A 20099-nucleotide genomic window follows, 5' to 3' on the forward strand; every position below is an offset into this window, starting at 1 on the left:
AGAGGTCTGACCTCTAGCAGCCCCAGACACTCACCCTCTTTTTGGCCCCACCAGCTCTGATACCTCATTCAGATGCAAACCAAAGAGCCCATCCTGGAGACTAGTGACTGACACCCCAGACACATTGTCCAGCCCAATGATAGTTTTGGCCTGGGTCTTCTTGGTGTCTGTGAGAATCACATGCCCCTTGGTTAGGAGAAGAATCCGGGCAGAAGTCTAGGGATGGAATAGGAGAGAGCAAAGATGGGCAGGATCAGCCTCCAGTCCACTCTATTCAGCAGAGTACACACAACCCTGTTCTTCTGCCACCCACTGGCCCCAGGTTTGGACCCAGATATGGAGAAGAGTTCACATGCAGGTTTTCACCTTGCCATTGCCACGGTTGACTTTCTTCACCATCTCTGCCACCAGAATCGGCTCTTCCTGCCTGCCCTTCAGTTTCTGCAGCTTGGGGTTACTTTGCAGCCCAATGTAGTCACCACGGAATGGAATGGGGACACTGAGGACACATGGAAGGCATGCAGTGGGGACAAGACCTTACACCTTCCCACCCTCAGAGTATCCATTCTAGTTCTCTGGGCCCTTCTCCCACCCTTCATCATATCCTGTGTCTCAGTGATTCACAGATGTGGTCCAGGACCAATAATATCAGCACCACTGGTAGACCTGCTAAGTCAGAGACTGAGGAAGGGCACACTATCTGGGTGTCCACAGTCCTGCCATGTGATTCTGATGCAGGTTCAATCTTGAGAACCTCCTCTGGATGGAACTAGCTGTGCAGGGTGGAGCCCTCACCTTTGGGGGTAGGAGGCCTTCTTGCCCTTGAACAGTTCACTGGCACAAAGCTTTTCCCTTAGCACCTGCACCTGCTTGGGGGACAGCTGATCACGGAACTTCTTGCACTATAAGGAAAGAGGAACAGTAGCTAAGATCATGGAGGGGAGGGCAGGCAGAGCTGGGGAGGAAGGTAAGAGACATGGACCAGAACACATTAGGGGAGAAGAGAAACAAAGGGAAAAGGACAAGCACTGGACACTTCAGAAGTGTGTGCACTTCAGGAGAGGTCAGAGGCCGGAGGACTACTGAAGAGGAGGGAAGGGGCCGAGAGGGAAATGGAAACTATCACATATGAGCAACAAGAAGGCATAAGCTCAGCACACAGCAAGGTTTAGCTCAAACAGGGCCTCAACGAGTATTTCCTGAGTAAAAGAACAAATGACATTACACTAAATGAAATCAGCCAGGCACAAAAGGACAAATACTGTATGATTCCCAGTCATGGGAGGTACCTATGATAGTCAAATTCATAGAAACAGGAAGTAGTGGTTATAGGTTATATAGGGGGAGGTAATGGTGAGTTACTGTTTAATGGGTACAAAATTTTAGTTTGGGGGTGAAGAAAAATATATGGAGATAGATGATGGTGATGATTGCACAACAACATGAAGGTACTGGGTGCTTCTGAACTGTACACATGAAAACAGCTAAAATGGTAAATGTTATGTAATCCATATTGTACTACAATAAACAAAAATGTAGGGAGTGGGGAGCACAAGAGGGAGGCAGAAGAGGGAGACAAGAAAAGCACAAAGGAAAAGAGAGGTACCTGGCCTCACCTTCCATTGGTGGAAGAGCTGATGCAACTCCTGATTAGCACTATTGAAGCACTTGTAGGGGGCAGCTGGCCACGTGTTGTCCAAGACGTCGGTAGATGGCAAATTGTTCTTCAGACCCAGGAGGAATTTCTGTGCCTGGGTTGGGAGCAGAAGATTGGGAATGGAATTATAAGAAGTAACACTTCCTAATAGGCAGACTCACAGCCAGATCCTGCCACTCACCAGGAAGAAGTCTGCTTCTAGTAAGAAGCAGGAACAGAGTCAAAAAGACAAGGAGCTCTATCAGCATGAAGTATAGGTTGAGGCTGGGAGGTGAGAGCATGAATGGGAGAGTGGAGGGAGACAAGGATGAGCTCCAGTCAGTGACCTGTTACCCAGGGCAGTGAGGTGGGAGGAACCAATATAAAGGCTGGTCTTAACATATTGCTCCCATAGTCTCCTATCCTTTCAACTGAGTGGCCTACAGTTGGTGGCCACTGTCTGTTGGTTATTCAGTAGGTAGCAAATCATTCAAGTTTAACACCTCAGTCTGCCATTCAAAGTCCCCCACTTAGAGCCTAAGATTGTGTCATAGGATCCCCTTCACTTCCCCAACCAGGCAGGACTTCTTGCCAACCTCTACACAGCCCACATATTCTCATTCTATGCCTAGCTCAGGCCACTCCTCCGTTAGCTAAGCTCTGCTCACCAGATTCGGCTGCATCCTTTGAGGTGCAGCTCAAGCCTTCCCTGATGCCCCAGGCCATAGGGCATCCTTACTCTTAAGCCCCTCATACTTTGTCTAGACCTCTGTCTTCACACTACAGTTATTTGTATGGAAAACATCTTCCCCTTCTAGACAGGAAATCTTTGGGAGTAAAGATCCCAAAGTACCATTTTTTTTTCACCATTTAACATTTCTTGAGTGTCTCTCTGCCTGTCACTGTTCTAGGTATAGGGACACAGCAATGAACACAGTGCATAAAGTCTTGATTGTCATTGAGTTTATATTCTACAGGGGGTGGGGAAGGGGACAGACCACAAGCAAATTAATACATAATGCAATGTCAGGTAATGCTATCTGTTATGATGCAAAGAAGCAGGCCCTGAGGCAGGAATGACATATTCCAGAAACATAAAGAAAGACAGTGTGGCTGGAGTAAATTGGGCAAGAGGCAAGAACTTTGGTTAGGGGCAGATCATGAGGGGCCCTGTAGGATGCGGTGAGGATATGGAAGACTTTTACCATGAGAGGGCTTTAAGTAGAAGAGTAACATGATCTGACTTAAGTTGTTTATATATGTTTAATACAGCTTACTTTTTATTTTGAGTTTTTATACTCACAGAAAAGCTAAAAAAAAAAAAAAAAAAAAAACCCAGTACAATGAATACCTGTATACTATGTACCCCTCACCTAATTCCCCAACTGATGTTAACATTCTGCCCTCTCTATATGCTTTCGTATGTATACTAGCACACACACATATGTATATAAACATATATACACACACACAGTCACAAATCCTTGCTACCACACTATGCTTCATAGGTTACAGATACCACAACATTTTCCCCTAGAACTTCAGCATGCATCTCCAAAAAGCAGGGACACTCTTGCACAACCATAACTCCATCACACCTAAGAAAATCCACATTCATTAGATACACTCATCTAACAGCAATCCAGACTCAAATGTCTCCTTATGTCCTTCATAAACTTCTAAACATGTTCTCTTTAGCTCCATTTTTATTTTTCCTGTTTCAAGATGCAGTTAAATTTGATGCGTGACATCTTTCTTTTTAACTTCTATACTTTAGAACTACCCAAAGAACACCTAGCACCTATTTGTTTATGGCATAGACTTATTAAAGATAGGGAAAAAACTTAACCTTGGGAATTGCCAAATGATTGAAATTTTTATGAAAATGTTTTACTAAGACATTAGGTTTAAAAATTATAAAAATTAAAATAGACAAAGGCAGAACACATGGTTTATTGCTGGCACTCTGCAGGAACTGCGCAAGTTTCCTCCACAGAAGCACGCTTGGGCCATAGGACCTGGACCTTGCAAGGCCTCTGGTCACTCTGTAGTACCCAGTCCTTGGTATAGTTTGATTGAATTTAAGAACTATTTCTAAGCATCTCCCATAATCTCCTTTATTTAATCAGTGTGGAGCTTCTGAGAATTTTATTCTTAGTGCTTTTTTGTTCTAAATCTAGAGAGTTCTCCCCTGCCCTATGCAATCCTCCTGCCTCCTCTGCCAAGGGCCATGAGTTTCCCAGGCTTATGTTAGTGTCAGACAGTCTGAGGCAATGGTTAAAACCTCTGGAGTCAAATAGTTTATATTCCAGTTCTATCATTTACCAGCTGTGAGATCTCTAGAAAGTTATTTTACCTCTCTGAGTCTTAGGATTTTTTACCTATAAATTGGAGGAAAGAAAAGGACTACTAAAAGTCTTAAAAGTTAAGCATATGGGCTGGGGATGGGGCTCTGTGGTAGAGGACTAGCTTGTCTATCATGTGTGTAGCCCTGGGTTCAATCCCCAATACTGAACAGAAAAAAAAAAAAAAAAGTTAAACATGTAAAGAGCTTAGCACATGGCAAGGGTTCAAAATATAATGGGCGCAAAGCCTAGTCTTAATCATCACCAAAGACTTGGCAAACAATGGGATAGTGGGAAACACTGGGGGAATAATGCCCATGATCCCTACATGCTTCTGTGGTGGGGTGTGATTTATTGAAAGTTTGGCTGAATCCAGCAGCTCCTGGATTGACATTCAGCAGCTCCCTGATAAAACACAGGTGAAAAAAGTACAAGGACCAGTCAGGAGATAGGAGCAAAATCAGATTACAGGTCTCAGGTATGTAGCAAAAGAGCACGTACTCTGGGGGTGCAGACACACTGGAGCCAGAAGGAGAGGAGGCCAGGTGAGGAAAAGGCCAGGGAGGAAGGAATTTCCCCAGGAGGGAAGAGAAAGCAAGGCTGGGGAGACAACTAGGAGGCCCTGAGCCTCAGAACTCCAGTTCCTCTCCTTGGCTGGGGGTCCCAGCCTCTGACAACAAAGAGGGGCTTCAATGAGTAGTAAGGGTCCTAACAACTGTCCAAAATCCCATCAGTGGAGGTCAGTTATCATTAACCTTCTGTCAGAGCTCCTGCTCCTCCTTCCCTTCCCTGGCCTTTCCCAGGGTTTCATTAATTGCTGCTTTCACCCTGGGTTCCTTCAAACACCTTGCAGAAACATCCCTGCTATTTGACAGATGTCTCCAGAAATCACGCTCCTCTGTCCCTATTTTCCTCATTGGAAACTGCCCACAGTTTGAATGTATGAGCCAGGGCCTGGCTTCTTCCTGCCCATCCTGACACAAGTCCTCCAGAATTGAGAGAGGTCCTTTCTGAGATTTATTTACTTTCTGACTTGTCCAATATGGATTCAGAGGGCACAGATGGAAGATGAGATTCCTCCACCCTCACCCCAAAGCAGATCTTGGAAGGTTGGGCCAGTTAACCCTCTGTGTGCCCTCACTCTGTTCTTACATGAAGTGGTTTAACATCTAGCCCTAGTCACTCCCCCAACCATTTGCCCTTGGACCAGATGGTAGATGTGCTGGGACCCTTTTTGCTACAGTCTGCCAGCATTATCCATGCGAGCCAAAATGCTATTGGATTCTGCCCTGGGCCTGAGGTAGGCTGGGGTCCTACTCCCCACCGGTTACTGCTCCATCCAGTCATCTAGGACTCAGGTACACACAAGCTGAGGAAGCTCTTGGAAAGCTTTGAGTCGCCTCTTCTTCTTCCAAACCTGTCCCAACCTCTTCTACCCTCCACTTCCACCCTAACCTGCAGTACTTACTATGCTCTTATAGATGAAATTTGCCAAGGTGAGGGCAGCTCCTGACCGGAAATATTTTCGATAATTTTTGCGAGCCTGGTGGAGACATACAAGAAAGAAGCCAGAGTGAAGACAGATTCTAGAAGAGGTTACTTTTTCAGTCATGAAAGAACAGAGCAAGATAAAGAGCTGACACTGTGGGGTGTGGGGTGAAGTCAGACAGGTGGCAGTGAGGAGGACAGCTACGGCAGAAGGCAGAGCTCTGCCGCCCAGTCAGAGACACACCCTGACACATGTACGGATCTGCCCCACACACCCTCACACAGAGGCCTGCATGAGAGGAATGCCTGGATGCCACAGGATTAGCCCTTGGGGTTCCTTCTCCCCAGCAGCTGGCTCAATCCAGGGGAGGGGGAGCCACGAGCAGGAAGGATCCCTTCTACCTCCCCCTTACCTTCCACCCTCTCACAAAAGCCTGGATCAACAATGCTGATGCCTTCATCCTCCCATAGTATTTCTTTTGCTGTAGAAAACATTAGCACTGAGAAAAATCCGCAACCTGAACCACCTTTCTCACTCTAATAAGAGTGAAGAGGATAGGATTTTGGGAGCAAATGTACCTTGTTGCCCCGAAACCAAGCTGAAATGAGTATCTGACTCTTTCGCATCAGCTGGTAGTGGGTGCGGCAGCGCCAACCTCGGTAAATCTTCTGTATGAGAGTGGCCAGCTGCTGGATCCTCAGGCGCCTCTGCTCTTCCAGATAGAAAAGCTGTGGAGGAGAAGCGTGGGGCAGAGGGGATGGCCTGGGGAACAGATGGCCTCTTCCCCACAGGACTACAGGCTTTCCAGCCCTCAAGTAGCTCTGCTTCAGACAGAGGCCCTCAGAGGTCAGGCTGCACATCCAGCTCCCAAAACTCAGGGCAGGAACTCATGAGGATTCAGTTCCCAAGGACAGATCCCCTGCAGACTTCCTGAGCCACTATCCAATACAGGTTATGGGTACCACCTTCCCTCCAGCTTTCTTAGGAGGGATCTTGAGTCCTCCACTTTCCACCCCCACCAAATGCAACAGCACTTTCTCACAGTCTTGGGGCTTCTGATGAAGATCTTTGTCTTCCCAAAGGCCAGCTCCTCTGAGGATATGCTCAGCTCCCCCAGCAACTTCTCAACTCCCTCCCTATAGAGGTAGATGAGAGAAAGCTGCAGAGGGGCGTCTCAGTAGAGAGTCCTCTTCCACGTTTTCCCTAACCCTTTCAGCCTCTGGGAAGAGATCTTCCATTTCTTCCAATATCCATCCACCAGCTTCAGCAGATGTGGTTGGCACCTCCACATCTCTTCCCCAGAGATGTCCCCTGTGCTGTCCCTTCACTGCTGCCTAGTCATACTTCACTGTGTCTTACCTGTCTCCCCCATTCCAGTGAGGCCAGGTGCTCCGGCTCAGCAATCGGTACCTTTCCAGGAAAGACTTGTAGCCCTGCCGGTGGGCATAGCCTGCCCTTCGCACGCGCACATTCTCCAGCAGTCCCAGGTACCGTGCTTGGACTGCCACCAGCTCTGGGGAGAACCGACCTTGCTGCTGATGCTCATTGGGCTTTATGCACCTGATAAGAAGTAGAGTAAGGCATAGGATTCAGGAGCAGATACAATTGCCAGTGGGGCCTTGTCCTGGCCTCTACAACCCTGTTCTGCACACAGTCCCCTTAGCTGAAAATTTCAGTGAAAGTGAACCACCAGCATTTCCAGTCTCATTCAGTACTCTGATACTGCCCCCTACACCTGCAAACCATTCGGCTTCTCATCTGGCTCTGTCTTCCATGAAAAAAGGTTCTCTGACACCCTATTCCAGAGACACCCCCTACAGACATGTTCTGCAGTGTGTGGACCATGCACATATCATCACATATGAAGCATGTTCCCCTGCATGCCCAACTTGTCACCTGATGTAATTGGGATTCTTGGAATACAGATTCTTCATGAGTATGGCCACAGAATTCTTGAACTGGGATCCAGCAGTTGGGGGGCGTTTGAGGGACACCTGTTTGGGATTGCCTTCAGGGAACAAGGACCGAAGGAGAGGATGCTGGGCCTTCCACATAGCCTGAGACAAGTCTCGGAAGAGTAGGTCGTTATTCTTGTCAATGAAGCTGGTCACGTTGTACATCACCTATAGAGGAGTAGCTATGGGTTAAAGATTCCATACATTGTTCCAGCACTCTGAGTCTCATTGTAAAGTATTGTCAGCTCTCATCTCCCTCCAGGGCCTCCCCCACTACCTTCAGCCTATGCCCAGGCTCTAGTCTTTACCCAGCATCCCTACTACCTCACCTTGCCTGCATAGTGGCAGATGCGGAAGCAGCTGAGGCCCATGCTGTGGTCATATAGGCGCTGGGCATTCTGGGTGACCTTGCTCTCATAATGACTGTGATTGGAGAAAAGCTGGTTCAGCTTCGCTAGGAAAGTGGAGTCACTGACCACCCCAGGCCGCAGGCACTCCTCATCCAGCATGGCCAGGATGCCTCGTTGATTCTGGACCGAGAGAACAAGATCAGTGAAACCTACACCTGATCCTTCAAGATGTCCACATTCTCATTGCTGCCTCCTCTAGCCCCTCTCATCCTTTGCTCTCCTTTATCATCCTTAACAAGTGGGCAGCGGAAAGAAAGACAGGGAAAGGATGTTCTGGAAAGGGAGGTCCTAGACGTAAGAGAAAGATTACTCACGTGTTCAATGAGGTTACAGATGATGCCATTATCAAAGTAGTCCACCTTTGTCCATGGTATGCCCTGGAAAGGGGAGAGAAATTATAGGAGAGGATTCAAATCAAGTCTCCAAAGACCTTCCTTTTACCTATCCTACAAAGGACCATCAAAAAAGTCTATAATTCCAGGGGTCCTTAGTATGGTTCTATTTTTTTTTTTTTTAAATCCCCAGGGCCTTGTACATTCTAGGCAAGCATTCTACCAACTGAGCTATATCCTCAGCCCCCTGGTTCTATTTATGTTCCTGCCCCCACCACCAGGTTCGTGGAGAATTTGAGGGGTGAGTGGATACATACATAGGAGGAACAGAGTCACCTATGAGAAAAGGTGAGGCAATGCAGAGAATCCTGTATGTTGGGTGGAAAATAGGACAGAGATTACTCTAGTATGGGAGTGAGAAGGGATCTATGTGTATGTGGAAGAGTAATGGCTACTCTTCTCTGGCAATAAACTCTAAGGCTGGAACACATAAGCATGCCTCAAGAATAAAACTCAATTAAAAAAAACTCAATTGATACACCTTCAAAGATCTACATCAGTGATTTTCAAGCTTGTGAGTTCATCATATTCACCTGGAAGGCTTGATAAACACAGATTGCTGGGTCCTCCCTGCCAAATTTCAGATTCAGCAGATCTGGGATGGTGCCCAGGAATTTACATTTCCAAAATGTTCCCAGGTGATGCTGATGTCACTGGTCTAGGACCACACTTTAAGTGGTCTAGACCACTGATCAATATACTTTGGGACAATGTAAAATTTTAAAAAGCAAAAATAATACAATAGCAGAAGACTCAAAGACAATCATTCTCTGCTTTGGGGAATTGTTGAGTTTCAGACCCACAGTCAGGATAGCTCCCAATCCCTTCCAGGCTGAGGTCATTCCGAAATGTGTCTGGGGAGCATAAGCCTTTCCTTTCCTCTTCTCACAGGTCTTTGGAGGAAGTACAATGAAATTAAATCAAGTTTCTTTCCTATTTCATCCCCAAAATATATTCCCTACGGGTTAAATGAATTATGATACCTTTACTATCCTGTGTAGGTATAAAAAGGATCTTTATGTGGAAAGATCTCTTGCTAAGTGAAGATAACAAGACATGGAACACTGTATTTACTGCCATTGTATCATTTGTATAATTGTAGAAAAATACATTTACATATTTGCTTGTACACTCCTCCTCTGGAAGGAGGCCTATCTTGGATGCCTCTGGCTGGGGATGGGAACCAGAAGGCCAGGGACAAGAATGGCAGGGAGACCTTTAAGTGTACAAATTTTTAAGCTTTTTGAAATTTGAAGCATTGGAATGTATTATCTATTTGGTAATTTAAATTGTTAAAATAAAAATATGCAAAACAACTGAAAAAAACTCTTTCACACATTGTGACCACATTGCCTGAAATTCTGCCACAACAGATTCTTGAGAATTCACAAGGAACATCCCTGGGAGGGTTTTGATGAGTGAGACAGTCATTCACACTTTGGGATGGATTAGCTCAATCTGAGAACTTTTCTAACACCTAGCCATAGAAAAAGAGGGGTTTGCACTGAATCAGGGAAGGAGTGTGGAAATTTGGAGCCATGGGGCACTTGCAGTGAGGAAGTCTGGAATCAGGGTGCTATGAGGGGATGGCAACATCAGCAAGCGCCCAGAGGAGACAAGGGATTCTGAGATGTTGGAGAAGACACAGAAAGGGATGTGGGAGGATGCCAAGCCCAAAAGAAATGTCCTTTCTAAATTTGGCTCACAGACTGCCATAGGCTACACACAGCTGTCACTTTATTCTTGTCAGGACTCTCCACACATACATCTTTCCATCAATCTGTCCCCTGCCTGGCCTGTTCTGCAGTGGAGGTTGGGGACACAGAAGATGGGCAGCAGAACATTAGGGCTACTTAGTAATGCTGAATGCTCAGCTGTGCAAGGCAAACTTTTTGTCCTTTGTGTTCCCATCTGGAGACAATTTAGAGGAAGTTGTGGTCAAGGAGAAAGGAAGATCTGGCATAGTCTGGAAATAATTTAAGAGTAGAGGGGCACTGGGGATGTAGCTCAGTGGTGGAGTGCTTGTCTAGCATGCAGGAAGTCCTGGGTTTGATCCAAGTACTGGGAAAAGAAAAAAAGAGTAAGGGAAGGGAGAGGACTTAGCTTACCTCTCTCTTATATTCCTCTTGTTCCTCCTTCAGGGTCAATTCTATGAATACCTGCTGCAGCTTCTCATTGCAGTAGTTGATCACAAATTGCTCAAAGCTATTATCCTGAGGGTTAAGGAGAGAGCCCAGTTCACCCAAGACCCTTCCTCCATTGCAGCCCTACCTCCACTCTCTCACATCCCCCTATGAACCTGTCCCCCAGAACCAAGAAGCAAGCTGCTGAGGTTGGGTGAGACTCTCTCACCTCCAATATCTCAAAACCGTAGATATCCAGGACCCCCATTACCTTCTTCTTTTCCCCAGTGCCTACCTGAAGAGGAGAAAGGATAAATCTGAGGACAGGCCCTGTGATCACATCGGGCCAGGTCCTTCTGGGAGCAGATGGGGTCAGAGTGGGGGTAAAGAGAACTAGAATGAGCTTGACCAATCTGAAAAGGAACTGTGATATCTTATTCTCCTTCTTCCTCCAAAATCTACAGGATAAGCAAAGAATGAGGGAGGAAAAGGAAGATATAAATAGATTTCAGGATGCTGTTCCTATGGTATGAGCTAGAATCCTTTCAGGATAATAACCATCCCTTATGTTTATAGAGCATTTTACAAAAAAAATTCTATTTCATTTAATAAGCTTATCATAACCTTATAAAGTATGATTATTCCCATTTTTCAGACAAAAAAAATTTCAAATTTCAAAAGGGAAAAGCAATTACCCCAGCCTAAATTCAAGTCCCATCTTACCTGCTGCCTTTCAGTAGTAGCTTCTAAGTAGATGATACTTTCATGTAGATAATTGCTTAAAAACAGTTTTACTGGGGCTGAGGGTATAGCTGAGGAACTTTGTGAAATTGAAAGACCACAGCTGGGACTAGATGAATTGGACTGTTGAACTCAAACACCAGTGATGTTGCTATAACACTATTGGAAGGAGCTATACCCTTCCCTTCATCCTCCTCTCTTCATCCATCTCAGAAACCAAGGAATGGAGATGGTGGCCAGGGTGAGAAGCTGCAGCAAGCAGAGGGTGCTAAGGGAAGAGGCCCACCACTCACCTTGATGCTCTCATTGATTCGATTCACTATCCAGTTGAAGAGGCGGCTATAGATGTTCTTAGCCAAAGCATCACGAGCATACTGAGCCTGCAGGGGCCAGGGGCAACTTGGTGAGTGTGGCAGTCAAAAAACAGACTCGAAATCAGCCCCCACCAGGAAAGCCCTTACCTGGATGACATTCAGTACAGTGACCACTTTTTCCTTGCCTGTTTCCATGGTCCTCGAGCACAAAGCTCTCTCTACTTCCTCAGAATTCAAACCCACCATCTCCCCAATCTCCTGAACACCTGGAGTGATGAGGAAATACAGCCTGGTTAAAGAGGGGGTTTTCCCTCTGGGGAGGAGACTGATAAGTGAAGCTGTCTGGGAGACTGGTGCCCTGGGTCTTGCTGGGGAAGTCACTGCAGCTGATTCAGAACATGACCCTGGAGGAATGGCGGGCTGGCGGGGGGGGGGGGTCGGGATATAGGCATTCTGTGTGCAATGTCTACTTTAATATGAAAATCTCCTGAAATAGGTGTGATTACCCTTATGTTGCATAAGAATCAACTGAGACTGAGAAATCTTAGATCTAGGTCTATTAAGCTTATTGGGAATTCTCATTGAGTCTCTGGGGCAGAACTCAGGAGTGGGCGGAGTGGGCAGAGTGGGATTCATCAGGGTGAAGTCAATTATACTAGAGATGGTAAAACAGGACTCAAAGTAGGAGCTTCAGGATGAGGCTGTAGCAGGGTGAGACAAACCTTTCCCATCACGAATGCCACTTGCTGGTATTCCATTGGCCTGGAATTCATCTGTCAGCTCCACGTTTCCCAGCTTCAGCACCAGGGCTGTCACCTCCAGCACTTGTCGGATTTCCTCCTCTGAGAACCCAATTACTATCATTGCTCTCTTGAGGAGAAATCAGAATTTAAGCTGAACTGGTGGGACCAGTCCAATGCCATCTTTCTCAAAGCCAGAACCTGGGCTCAGGGGGCAGATTAAGGTCTGAGACTGCCCCACACTGGTCACCCACCTGTACATCCTGGAAGTTGGAGGCATCATTCATGCCACCCACTCTGGACACTTCCTGGTTCAGATAGGTGTAGGCACTTGTGTCCCGCTTGAGCTTCAGGGCCTCTGGAAGGGCCAGCATGGAGGAAGGTTAGTACTAGGCTCTCTGGAGCCCTCCAGCCTTAACATCTTGACATCGCACTGTCCTTGCCCTAATTGGTTTCATTCCTTTATTCCTAGGGGAATAAAGAGTCTTAGACTCTTCCTTTTTCTCCTTTGTTTAGGGATCATTAATTCCTATATTGATAGAACTAGGTAGTATTTTAGGGGTTGGGTATTCAGACTTGTTGTTTTCCCAACAACTATGAAAGAAAAGACTCATTTGACACTTATCCCCAAGCTTAGGGTTCTAAACAATGAAAATAATCAAGCAAACCCTCCACCCTGCTCAGATCTCAGTGCCTTTGGGAAGATGAAGTTAAGAGAAGAAAGACAAATGCATATCTTCCACCCTAACCCGGGCTTCAACACCTCACTTACTGTTGGCCTGGTTGACTCATTCATTACATGTTCATCAAGCACCAACAAAGTGGCAGATTGTGTGTTCCCTGACCATAACACCTATTCTGGAAAATTTACTCTGAGGCTGAGGAGTTAAGTTAAATGGCTCTCTTGTGTTCCCCTGCAGTGAATCTCTATCCCAGCCCATATCACATGGCCTATGTTTTGATTTCTTTCTCTGTCTCCCACAAATGAGCAACCTGTGTATTAGGACTGTTTTTCATCTCCATATTCTATATGCCTGGCTGACAAGTAGGAACTTTTTTCCTTTTAACAAATGAATCAAGGAAATGTTCAAAGCTGTATACTTAAGATGGGAAGAATTATTCTAATCAGGAGGCTTGAGAGGTGTCAATTATCTCTTTTGAAAATGAGCTGAGAATCAGGGAATATGCCTCAAACTAGAGTTTAATGGTAGCTCCCTCTAGCACACAAATTTTGAAACAAGAGCCTGCTAAGGAAGGGCATCTGGAGGGAGAATCAGTCAGAAAACCTAGGGATAATGACACCAGGGAGACTTCATCCAGACTCAGCTTAAACCAACAGGTGATGGAACAAGCTAGAACAAGACTTCAGTGCCTATGATTCAGACAAACTGAACCTAGCTAAGACTATTAAGCCAAGCAGGAGGATAAGACTTGTGGGGACTCTTGTACCATAGAGATCCAGTAGAGGGGAATGCAGTCAGGCATAGGACCAGCAGAGAACAAAAAGAAACCAAAGGGACAGATGTTTGGGAACCAGAAACCCATGATTCTTCTAGCTAGAAAGGAGATTAGGAGGTAAATTCTAGCAGGGTCAAAGTCTCACCAGATCCTACAATGATGCCCATCTACAGCCACCTCCATCTAGTCCAGCATCCAGGCTCTTCCCCAGGACAAGGCAAAGGACTCCATACCTTAATCCCCTATAGCCACCTGCACAGGTCTATTGACACCAATCACAGTGTACTGCAATGTATCTGTTTATACTTGTGCTATAACTAGAAGACTAAGTTCTTTAAGGACAGGGCCCATGTCTTACAAAACTCTGTATCCCTAGAGGCTAGCATAATACCTGATCACAGTAGGTGCTCAAGACTTATCTGATGAATGAATGAATGTATAAAATCACTATAAACTATCTAAGAAGAGAAAATTCGGGACAGGGTCCTGATGTAGGCCCAGGACAGCTTCAACTAGAGCTCCTTGGAAGTTCTTGAACATTTATAACATCCTGGATGCTTTCCTGCAAATAAAGCCCCTGAAGTTGGAGGTAGAAGGAAGGTAGATGGGAGTGATTGTTCCTTGTTTGAGGTCAGCTTGGGGAAAGAGGAACCAGGCAGGACAGAGGGATAAAAGTAGTGAAAAGAAAAGAAGCATATCCATGGCAATAAATCCCTAGAAAAGGAAGAGAACAGAGAGGCCAGGGCATTTGTTCCCAACAATGGGTAGAAAGGTTCCAGGTGGGGAATTCAGACAAGAAGAGGTCTGAGGGCTCAAGGGATGGGCACCACAGGGGCTCACAGGGGCCTGGGGATCTGGAGACAGATGGAGACTGGGGATGCTTTGCCATGTGTTCAGGGAAGGCACGTACTCAGCAGTTGTTCATCTGCTCCAGCCAGCAGCTGGTAGAAAATGTGAAAGTTCCTTTCGCCTTTGAGCTGCTTCACCACTCGGGATTTCTCAAGCAGATCTGGCAGAGAATTAGAAAATAACCTCCTGAAAGCCTGGGAGATACCTCAGCATCCATCTGAGTCTGCCCTCAGCCCTGGTGCTCCTAGTGGCTGGGAAGTTTCCAGAAGTCTAATGCTCCTTATTCCTACAGGAGATGAGCAGAAAGGGATGCTGCAGGGCAGGTGGAGGACAGTTGGTGAATGAAATGGGGAAGACACATACAGTTTGTGATGACACCGCCGAGAGGAGATCCTTTGAAGTCAAACTCGATATCCATGTATTTTCCCTTCAGAGAGAGACCAGAGGACTTTGTTCTCCTCCTCTCACCACCCTGTCTCAATTCCCCACCCTGCTTCTCCCAGGCTGGCTATATTCACTCACAAATCGAGAGGAGTTGTTGTTGCGAATGGTCTTGGCATTGCCAAATGCTGCAGGGATGAGAGAGGGCAAGTAGGGTGGCTGAGGGGAAAAATAAAACTAGAGAAGGGAAGGAAAATCCTCCAGGGAGGATTCCTTCCAATTCTCATACCAATCTCAGTTTTCAGACTGAACAGGAGAACAGTGGTTTTGGAGCACTGGGGAAGTGGGTCTAGGTCTGAAGGGCTCTGGGGGCTGGGGACTGGGGGAATGTGGGGAATTAAGAGGGCAAAGAAAGAAAAATAAATAAATAAATAAATAAAAAAGAGGGCGAAGACTAGAATACTCACCCTCCAGTACTGGGTTTGACTGAAGTAGCTGTTCCTTCACAGAGTTCACCTGCTCCCCTTTCCCACAGACGGCAGCCACATAAGACATCACCAGCTTGCTAGCCTCTGTCCAGAAGAAACTCTTACTCAGGTCCCCACCCAAGACTGACCCACCCTCCCACCTTCCTCCTTAACTTCCCTCACCCTAGCACCTCACACCCCCTTGGAGTCGGAAAGAATGGAAAGGAATTCTGCATTGAGAGGAACGGGGCTAGGTTTGGCTTGGAAAGAGGTAGCAGGGAGGTTCCCAAGATGACTCCAAGGGTTCCTGGCCAGGTGCCTCACCAGTCTTCCCAGCTCCACTCTCGCCTGTGATGAGTATACACTGGTCTCGGTCCCTGTCTCTCAGTGACTGGTACGCCACATTTGCCAAAGCATAGCTTAGAGGGAAAGAGTGAGCAATGACTAATGTGGGGCCAGCCCAAGACACCATCTTTTACTCAATCCCGAGCAGTAGACTCATTCACCCTCCCCAAATAGGTCAGATCAGGCAAGAAGCAATAGGCCTAAGAAGGGACCTCCAGAGGGCCCAGGGAGGAGGTGGGCAGCTGGTGAATCCTCTTTAGGGGAAGAGAGGAAATTAGGATGTTCATTGTCACGAAGTTGGGAATTTTTCAGCCTTCCCCTGGTTCCTCTACTCACATATGGGGCTTTAGCTCATAGAAGGTATAGTCCTGGTATTTGGCAATGAACTCTGGGCCATAGATGGGCAGCTGTTGGTAGGGATTCACTGAGATCACCACATTCCCAATGTAGGTCTGGAACCAGGAAGAAAGCAAAGGGAATGAGTTGGGTGGGTAGGGGATAGGAATACACAAACTCTCCAACACACCCAGAAAGGGGCACCCATAGTGAACGGACATAAATCTCCTTGTTTTCATAACGAAGCTGAAGATTCTTGAGCAGAGACTCCTCCTCCAGGGGTTCTAGGAGGACAAGGTCCTCCACCCCAATGGAACCTTCTAGGATAGGCATGTCCAGAGCGGCTGTGGATCCTAGGAATAAAAGGGCAATTTGTTGATGTCTGTTTAACTTAAGGGGCCAGTAACCACATGAGAGGTAGAGGGCAGAAGGACCTGGGAGTCTCCTTTCCCCTGTTCAGAGAGTCCCTACCTAAAAGAGCCTCTGGACCAGCCCAGGTCAACCAGGGAGGCCCAAATTCTCAGCAGGATGTAGGGTGAACCCTCTGCTCCTGGGGTGGACAGGATAATGACTATCTCCCTCTGACCACCTGGGGAAGAAGAACTGCCAGCAATGAGGGAGCAGGAGCAGAGTTGTGCTTGAAGGAGAGAGGGCTGAGGAGGAAAAGAGGGAGCCAGGTAGAGAAAGTTCTCTCCCTCCTGCTCTGAGGCCCTGGCCAGCACCCAGACTCTGATTTGGACTGCTCAGTACCCTACTTATCCAAGTCCCTATTTAAGTCATCCAATCCCCTATAACCAACTCAGGAGCAATTCCAGGTCTCTCCTCCCGTGTCATGGTACAGCAAGCTTCATTTTTATTTCTTATTATATTTTTTGTGGTACTAGGGATTCAACCTAGGGCCTCACACATGTTGGGCAAGCAGTTTAGCACTGAACTATGTCCCCAACCCCTTTTAATATTTTACTATGACATACGGTCTCCATAAATTTCCAGCCTGGCCTCAAATTTGCAATGCTCCTGCCTCAGCTCCCCTGAGTTCCTGGGATTGCAGGCATGTGCCACCATGCCTCTCTGAGCTTCAAGTTTAAATGGAAAGTTGACAAGGCAATGAGTTAGAGAACAGAGGCAAGAGTACTCTGAAAAATATTGGAATTCCTGCCAGGTTCAGTAGCACAGGCCTGTAATATCAGCAACGCAGGAGGTTGAGGTAGGAGGATCTCAAATTCAAGGTCAGTCTCAGCAAATTAGCAAGACACTGTCTCAAAATAAAAAAACAAAAGCCCCTGGGTCAATCCCCAGCACCCAAAACAAACAAACAAACTGGAATTCCCCATAAAAAATGAAAATGGGGTTTGCTTCCCCAGTTAATAAGCTGTTAGGCTTCTGGAGGTCCTCTATTTTTCCATCTCCATCTTTTACACAGATTCCTATAAACTTCTAGCATGGACTTTGTCCAGAAGGACACACCCAGCTTTTTAGTAGCTGGTGGGTGGGCAAGGAGGAGAGCTACAGGGAGGGTTGGGGGCTGGGCCCCATGTAGTAGACACATGGCATGGCAGGTATTCTCTCAGGAAGAAGCCCAACCCTCTTCAGTCTTTCCTGTGGAACTCAGTAGGTGGGGTGACCTGATACAGGACAGAAGTATTTGTACTATGGTCAATGCCACTCCCAAATAAGGAAAAAAGAGACACATTTTCCTACTCTCCTATATCCTAGAACTTGGGTGGGGGAGGGGAAGGGAGAGGAGTGAAAGGTGGGGCAAGAAGCCGGCATGGTCTTTCCTCTCCCCTCACCCTGCTTCCCCCAAGCTCCAGGAACTTCTTAGGCACAACTAAGGAATAAGAATACCGGTAAGAGCAGTCTCTAGAAATCATGCAGCATTTACCATGGGCATGACAGGTAATACTATGCAAATACTAATTCATTTGATGCTTATAATGTTCTAATGAAGTAGATACTATGGTTATCTCAGAGTAAAAAAAAAGAAAAAAGAAAAACTGGGCTAGGGTGTAGCTCAGTGGTAGAGAACTTGCCTACCACACACAAAGCCCTGAGTTAATCCCCAGTACTGCAACAACAACAACAAAATAAAACAAAACAAACCCAATGCTGAATCTTTGCAGTAACATTTAAGGGTGAGAAGCAGAAGTGGGTTAGAAAGAGGCATCTTCTTTGGGTTTGGATTTGAGAGGAGTGGAAATGTAATTAGTTGCAGGTAGGGAAGAGGGAAAGGAAGCCAGACCTCAAATGGGGCACCCTAAGGTATGAAAGAGAAGTAGTGGCAAGTCAAGGCAGGACTTACCACACCGGTGTAATCCAGTGTCCCTTGGAGAATGGTGGATGAAATTCCAATTTGACAAAAAGCAGGCAGGAGTCCCAAGTGCCAAGGGTGGAGAGGAGTCTCAGTTAACAGGAGCTGTCCATGGTGTCAAAAGCCAGGAAAGAGGCTGCTCTCCTCTTGCCGGTATCCACTCTTTTGACCTACCTTTGTGCTGCCTCTTCCAGTCCAGGCTCCCCGTGCCAGTCAGGCCAGGAGGGGCTGGGAGAGAAGGCTGCTCAGCACAAAGTCCGAAGCTGTTCCTGCTTAGGGTGTGGCTCACTTAACCCTTGCAGGTCTGCCATGCTCATTCTCACCTGGTTTTCACTGAGAGTTCTTGCTTCATTGTCTCCAAAATTTGGACATGAAAGTAGGAAAAATGAAATTCATAGCCAAGGGAAAGATTTTTCAAGGAGAAATCAGAAATAGTGCCAAGGAGGAAGGCAGGTTGGGATATCTTCTTAGCAAAGAAATTATTTCCCTCCAACTTCCCTTTCCTATCTTATTGGGAGTCAGAGGTTATTTATGAGATTATTTGGGGTGCGAAGCAGACAAAATTCCCAAATCTTCCTCTACTTCCCTTTACCTGTGAATAAGACCTCATCACAGAGACTCAAAGATTAAAGTTCACAGTAATAATACCTCACATTTGTATGGATATCACAGTTTAACTGAACTCCCAACTATCTCTTCTGAGTAGCTGCACCCTGTGATGCAGGCAAGGCAGACCCTCGATTCAAAAGGCAAACACTGGACTCAGAAAGGTTATGCAGTGTGGCCTTAGTCCACAGCTACACATGTCAGAACCAGGAACAGAGTGCAGCTTTCTAAGTCTACCACAGGGTATAGTTCAAGTTCTGATGTTTGTAATTTTTTTTTTTTTTTGTAGTTGTAGATGGACAGAATGCCTTTGTTTATTTTATATAATACTAAGGATCAAACTCAGTGCCTCACACATGCTAGGCAAGTGCTCTGAACTACAGTCCCAACCCATGATGTTTGTAATTTTAATCTTTCTTCAGCACTAGGAACTGAATAAGACCCTAAGATGGTGTTTCTTGCACATCAGCCTAGCAGAAAGTAGCTCCCTCTAATAGTTAAAAAGCCTATCAAATCCAATTTCCCAAGCACCCTCTCATCTACCAGAAAATTCCTAAACAGTAGGCCTCCTCTGCTTGCTATCATCTCTCCCAGGCATGCACAAAAAACAAATTAGGTAATTATAGACACTTAACTGAAGATAGAGACTTGATTCTCCAACTCCCAGCCACGGCTGCTTGGTTCAAGGTCCAAGTTCTATTGCTCTCATGGAAGCACTCTGCATAAGCCTAGGCCATCAGCAGTTCCATTATCAACCTGCCCTTACATAATTTATTGATCCACTATATCTATTAGAAGTGGAGGAAAGGCAAGGATAAGAGAAAGAGAAAGCCGAGTGGAAGTGACTTAAAAACCTAGTCCCTGTTTGGGTGGAGCAGTACCACAGGGTCAGAGGCAGAAGTGACTATAGATCCCATTTTTCAGTGAAGGAAACAAACCTAGAGAGAGAAAAATACTTTTCCAGAGCCATATCACTGCAAATTTGGCAGAGAAAGCACTAGAACCCAGATCTCATGTTCTCTTGGCCAGGAATCTATAGTCACTTGGGAGGTATCTGTGTGTCTACTCATTCATTCATTCTAGTGCCTACTGTGTGCTCTCAGGAGAGAAGTGACTATAAAATGAGAAGGCAACCTTGGGTTTTAAAACAATGGTATGAACATTGCAGCTATAGCAACCAACTGTGCTAGTCTGCCTACAA

General features: G+C 46.3%; 1 protein-coding gene across 3 annotated transcripts in view; it reads right to left on the reverse strand.

Annotated features, from left to right (window-relative positions):
• The window catches only part of LOC306661862 (unconventional myosin-Ia), a 31312-nt gene extending 12832 nt beyond the window's left edge, over positions 1-18480 (reverse strand). For all 3 annotated transcript variants that reach the window (XM_079141140.1, XM_079141142.1, XM_079141141.1), the window contains exons 1-26: positions 18284-18480; positions 16201-16334; positions 15982-16097; positions 15625-15719; positions 15301-15405; positions 14975-15021; positions 14816-14879; positions 14514-14612; positions 12400-12503; positions 12128-12275; positions 11553-11671; positions 11385-11471; positions 10580-10645; positions 10336-10440; positions 8150-8212; positions 7755-7955; positions 7367-7593; positions 6830-7030; positions 6513-6606; positions 6049-6198; positions 5883-5951; positions 5450-5524; positions 1617-1751; positions 796-902; positions 367-499; positions 64-216 (exon numbers count right to left, since the gene is read on the reverse strand). In XM_079141140.1, the coding sequence (XP_078997266.1) occupies positions 64-216; positions 367-499; positions 796-902; positions 1617-1751; positions 5450-5524; positions 5883-5951; positions 6049-6198; positions 6513-6606; positions 6830-7030; positions 7367-7593; positions 7755-7955; positions 8150-8212; positions 10336-10440; positions 10580-10645; positions 11385-11471; positions 11553-11671; positions 12128-12275; positions 12400-12503; positions 14514-14612; positions 14816-14879; positions 14975-15021; positions 15301-15405; positions 15625-15719; positions 15982-16097; positions 16201-16314 (2877 nt within the window). In that variant the 5' untranslated portion in view covers positions 16315-16334; positions 18284-18480. The remainder of the gene's footprint in view (positions 1-63; positions 217-366; positions 500-795; positions 903-1616; positions 1752-5449; positions 5525-5882; positions 5952-6048; positions 6199-6512; positions 6607-6829; positions 7031-7366; positions 7594-7754; positions 7956-8149; positions 8213-10335; positions 10441-10579; positions 10646-11384; positions 11472-11552; positions 11672-12127; positions 12276-12399; positions 12504-14513; positions 14613-14815; positions 14880-14974; positions 15022-15300; positions 15406-15624; positions 15720-15981; positions 16098-16200; positions 16335-18283) is intronic.
• Between the last annotated feature and the right edge of the window lie 1619 nt (positions 18481-20099).

The sequence above is a fragment of the Sciurus vulgaris genome, assembly GCF_902686455.1.
Source record: "Sciurus vulgaris genome assembly, chromosome: 5".
Classification (NCBI taxonomy): Eukaryota; Metazoa; Chordata; class Mammalia; order Rodentia; family Sciuridae; genus Sciurus; species Sciurus vulgaris.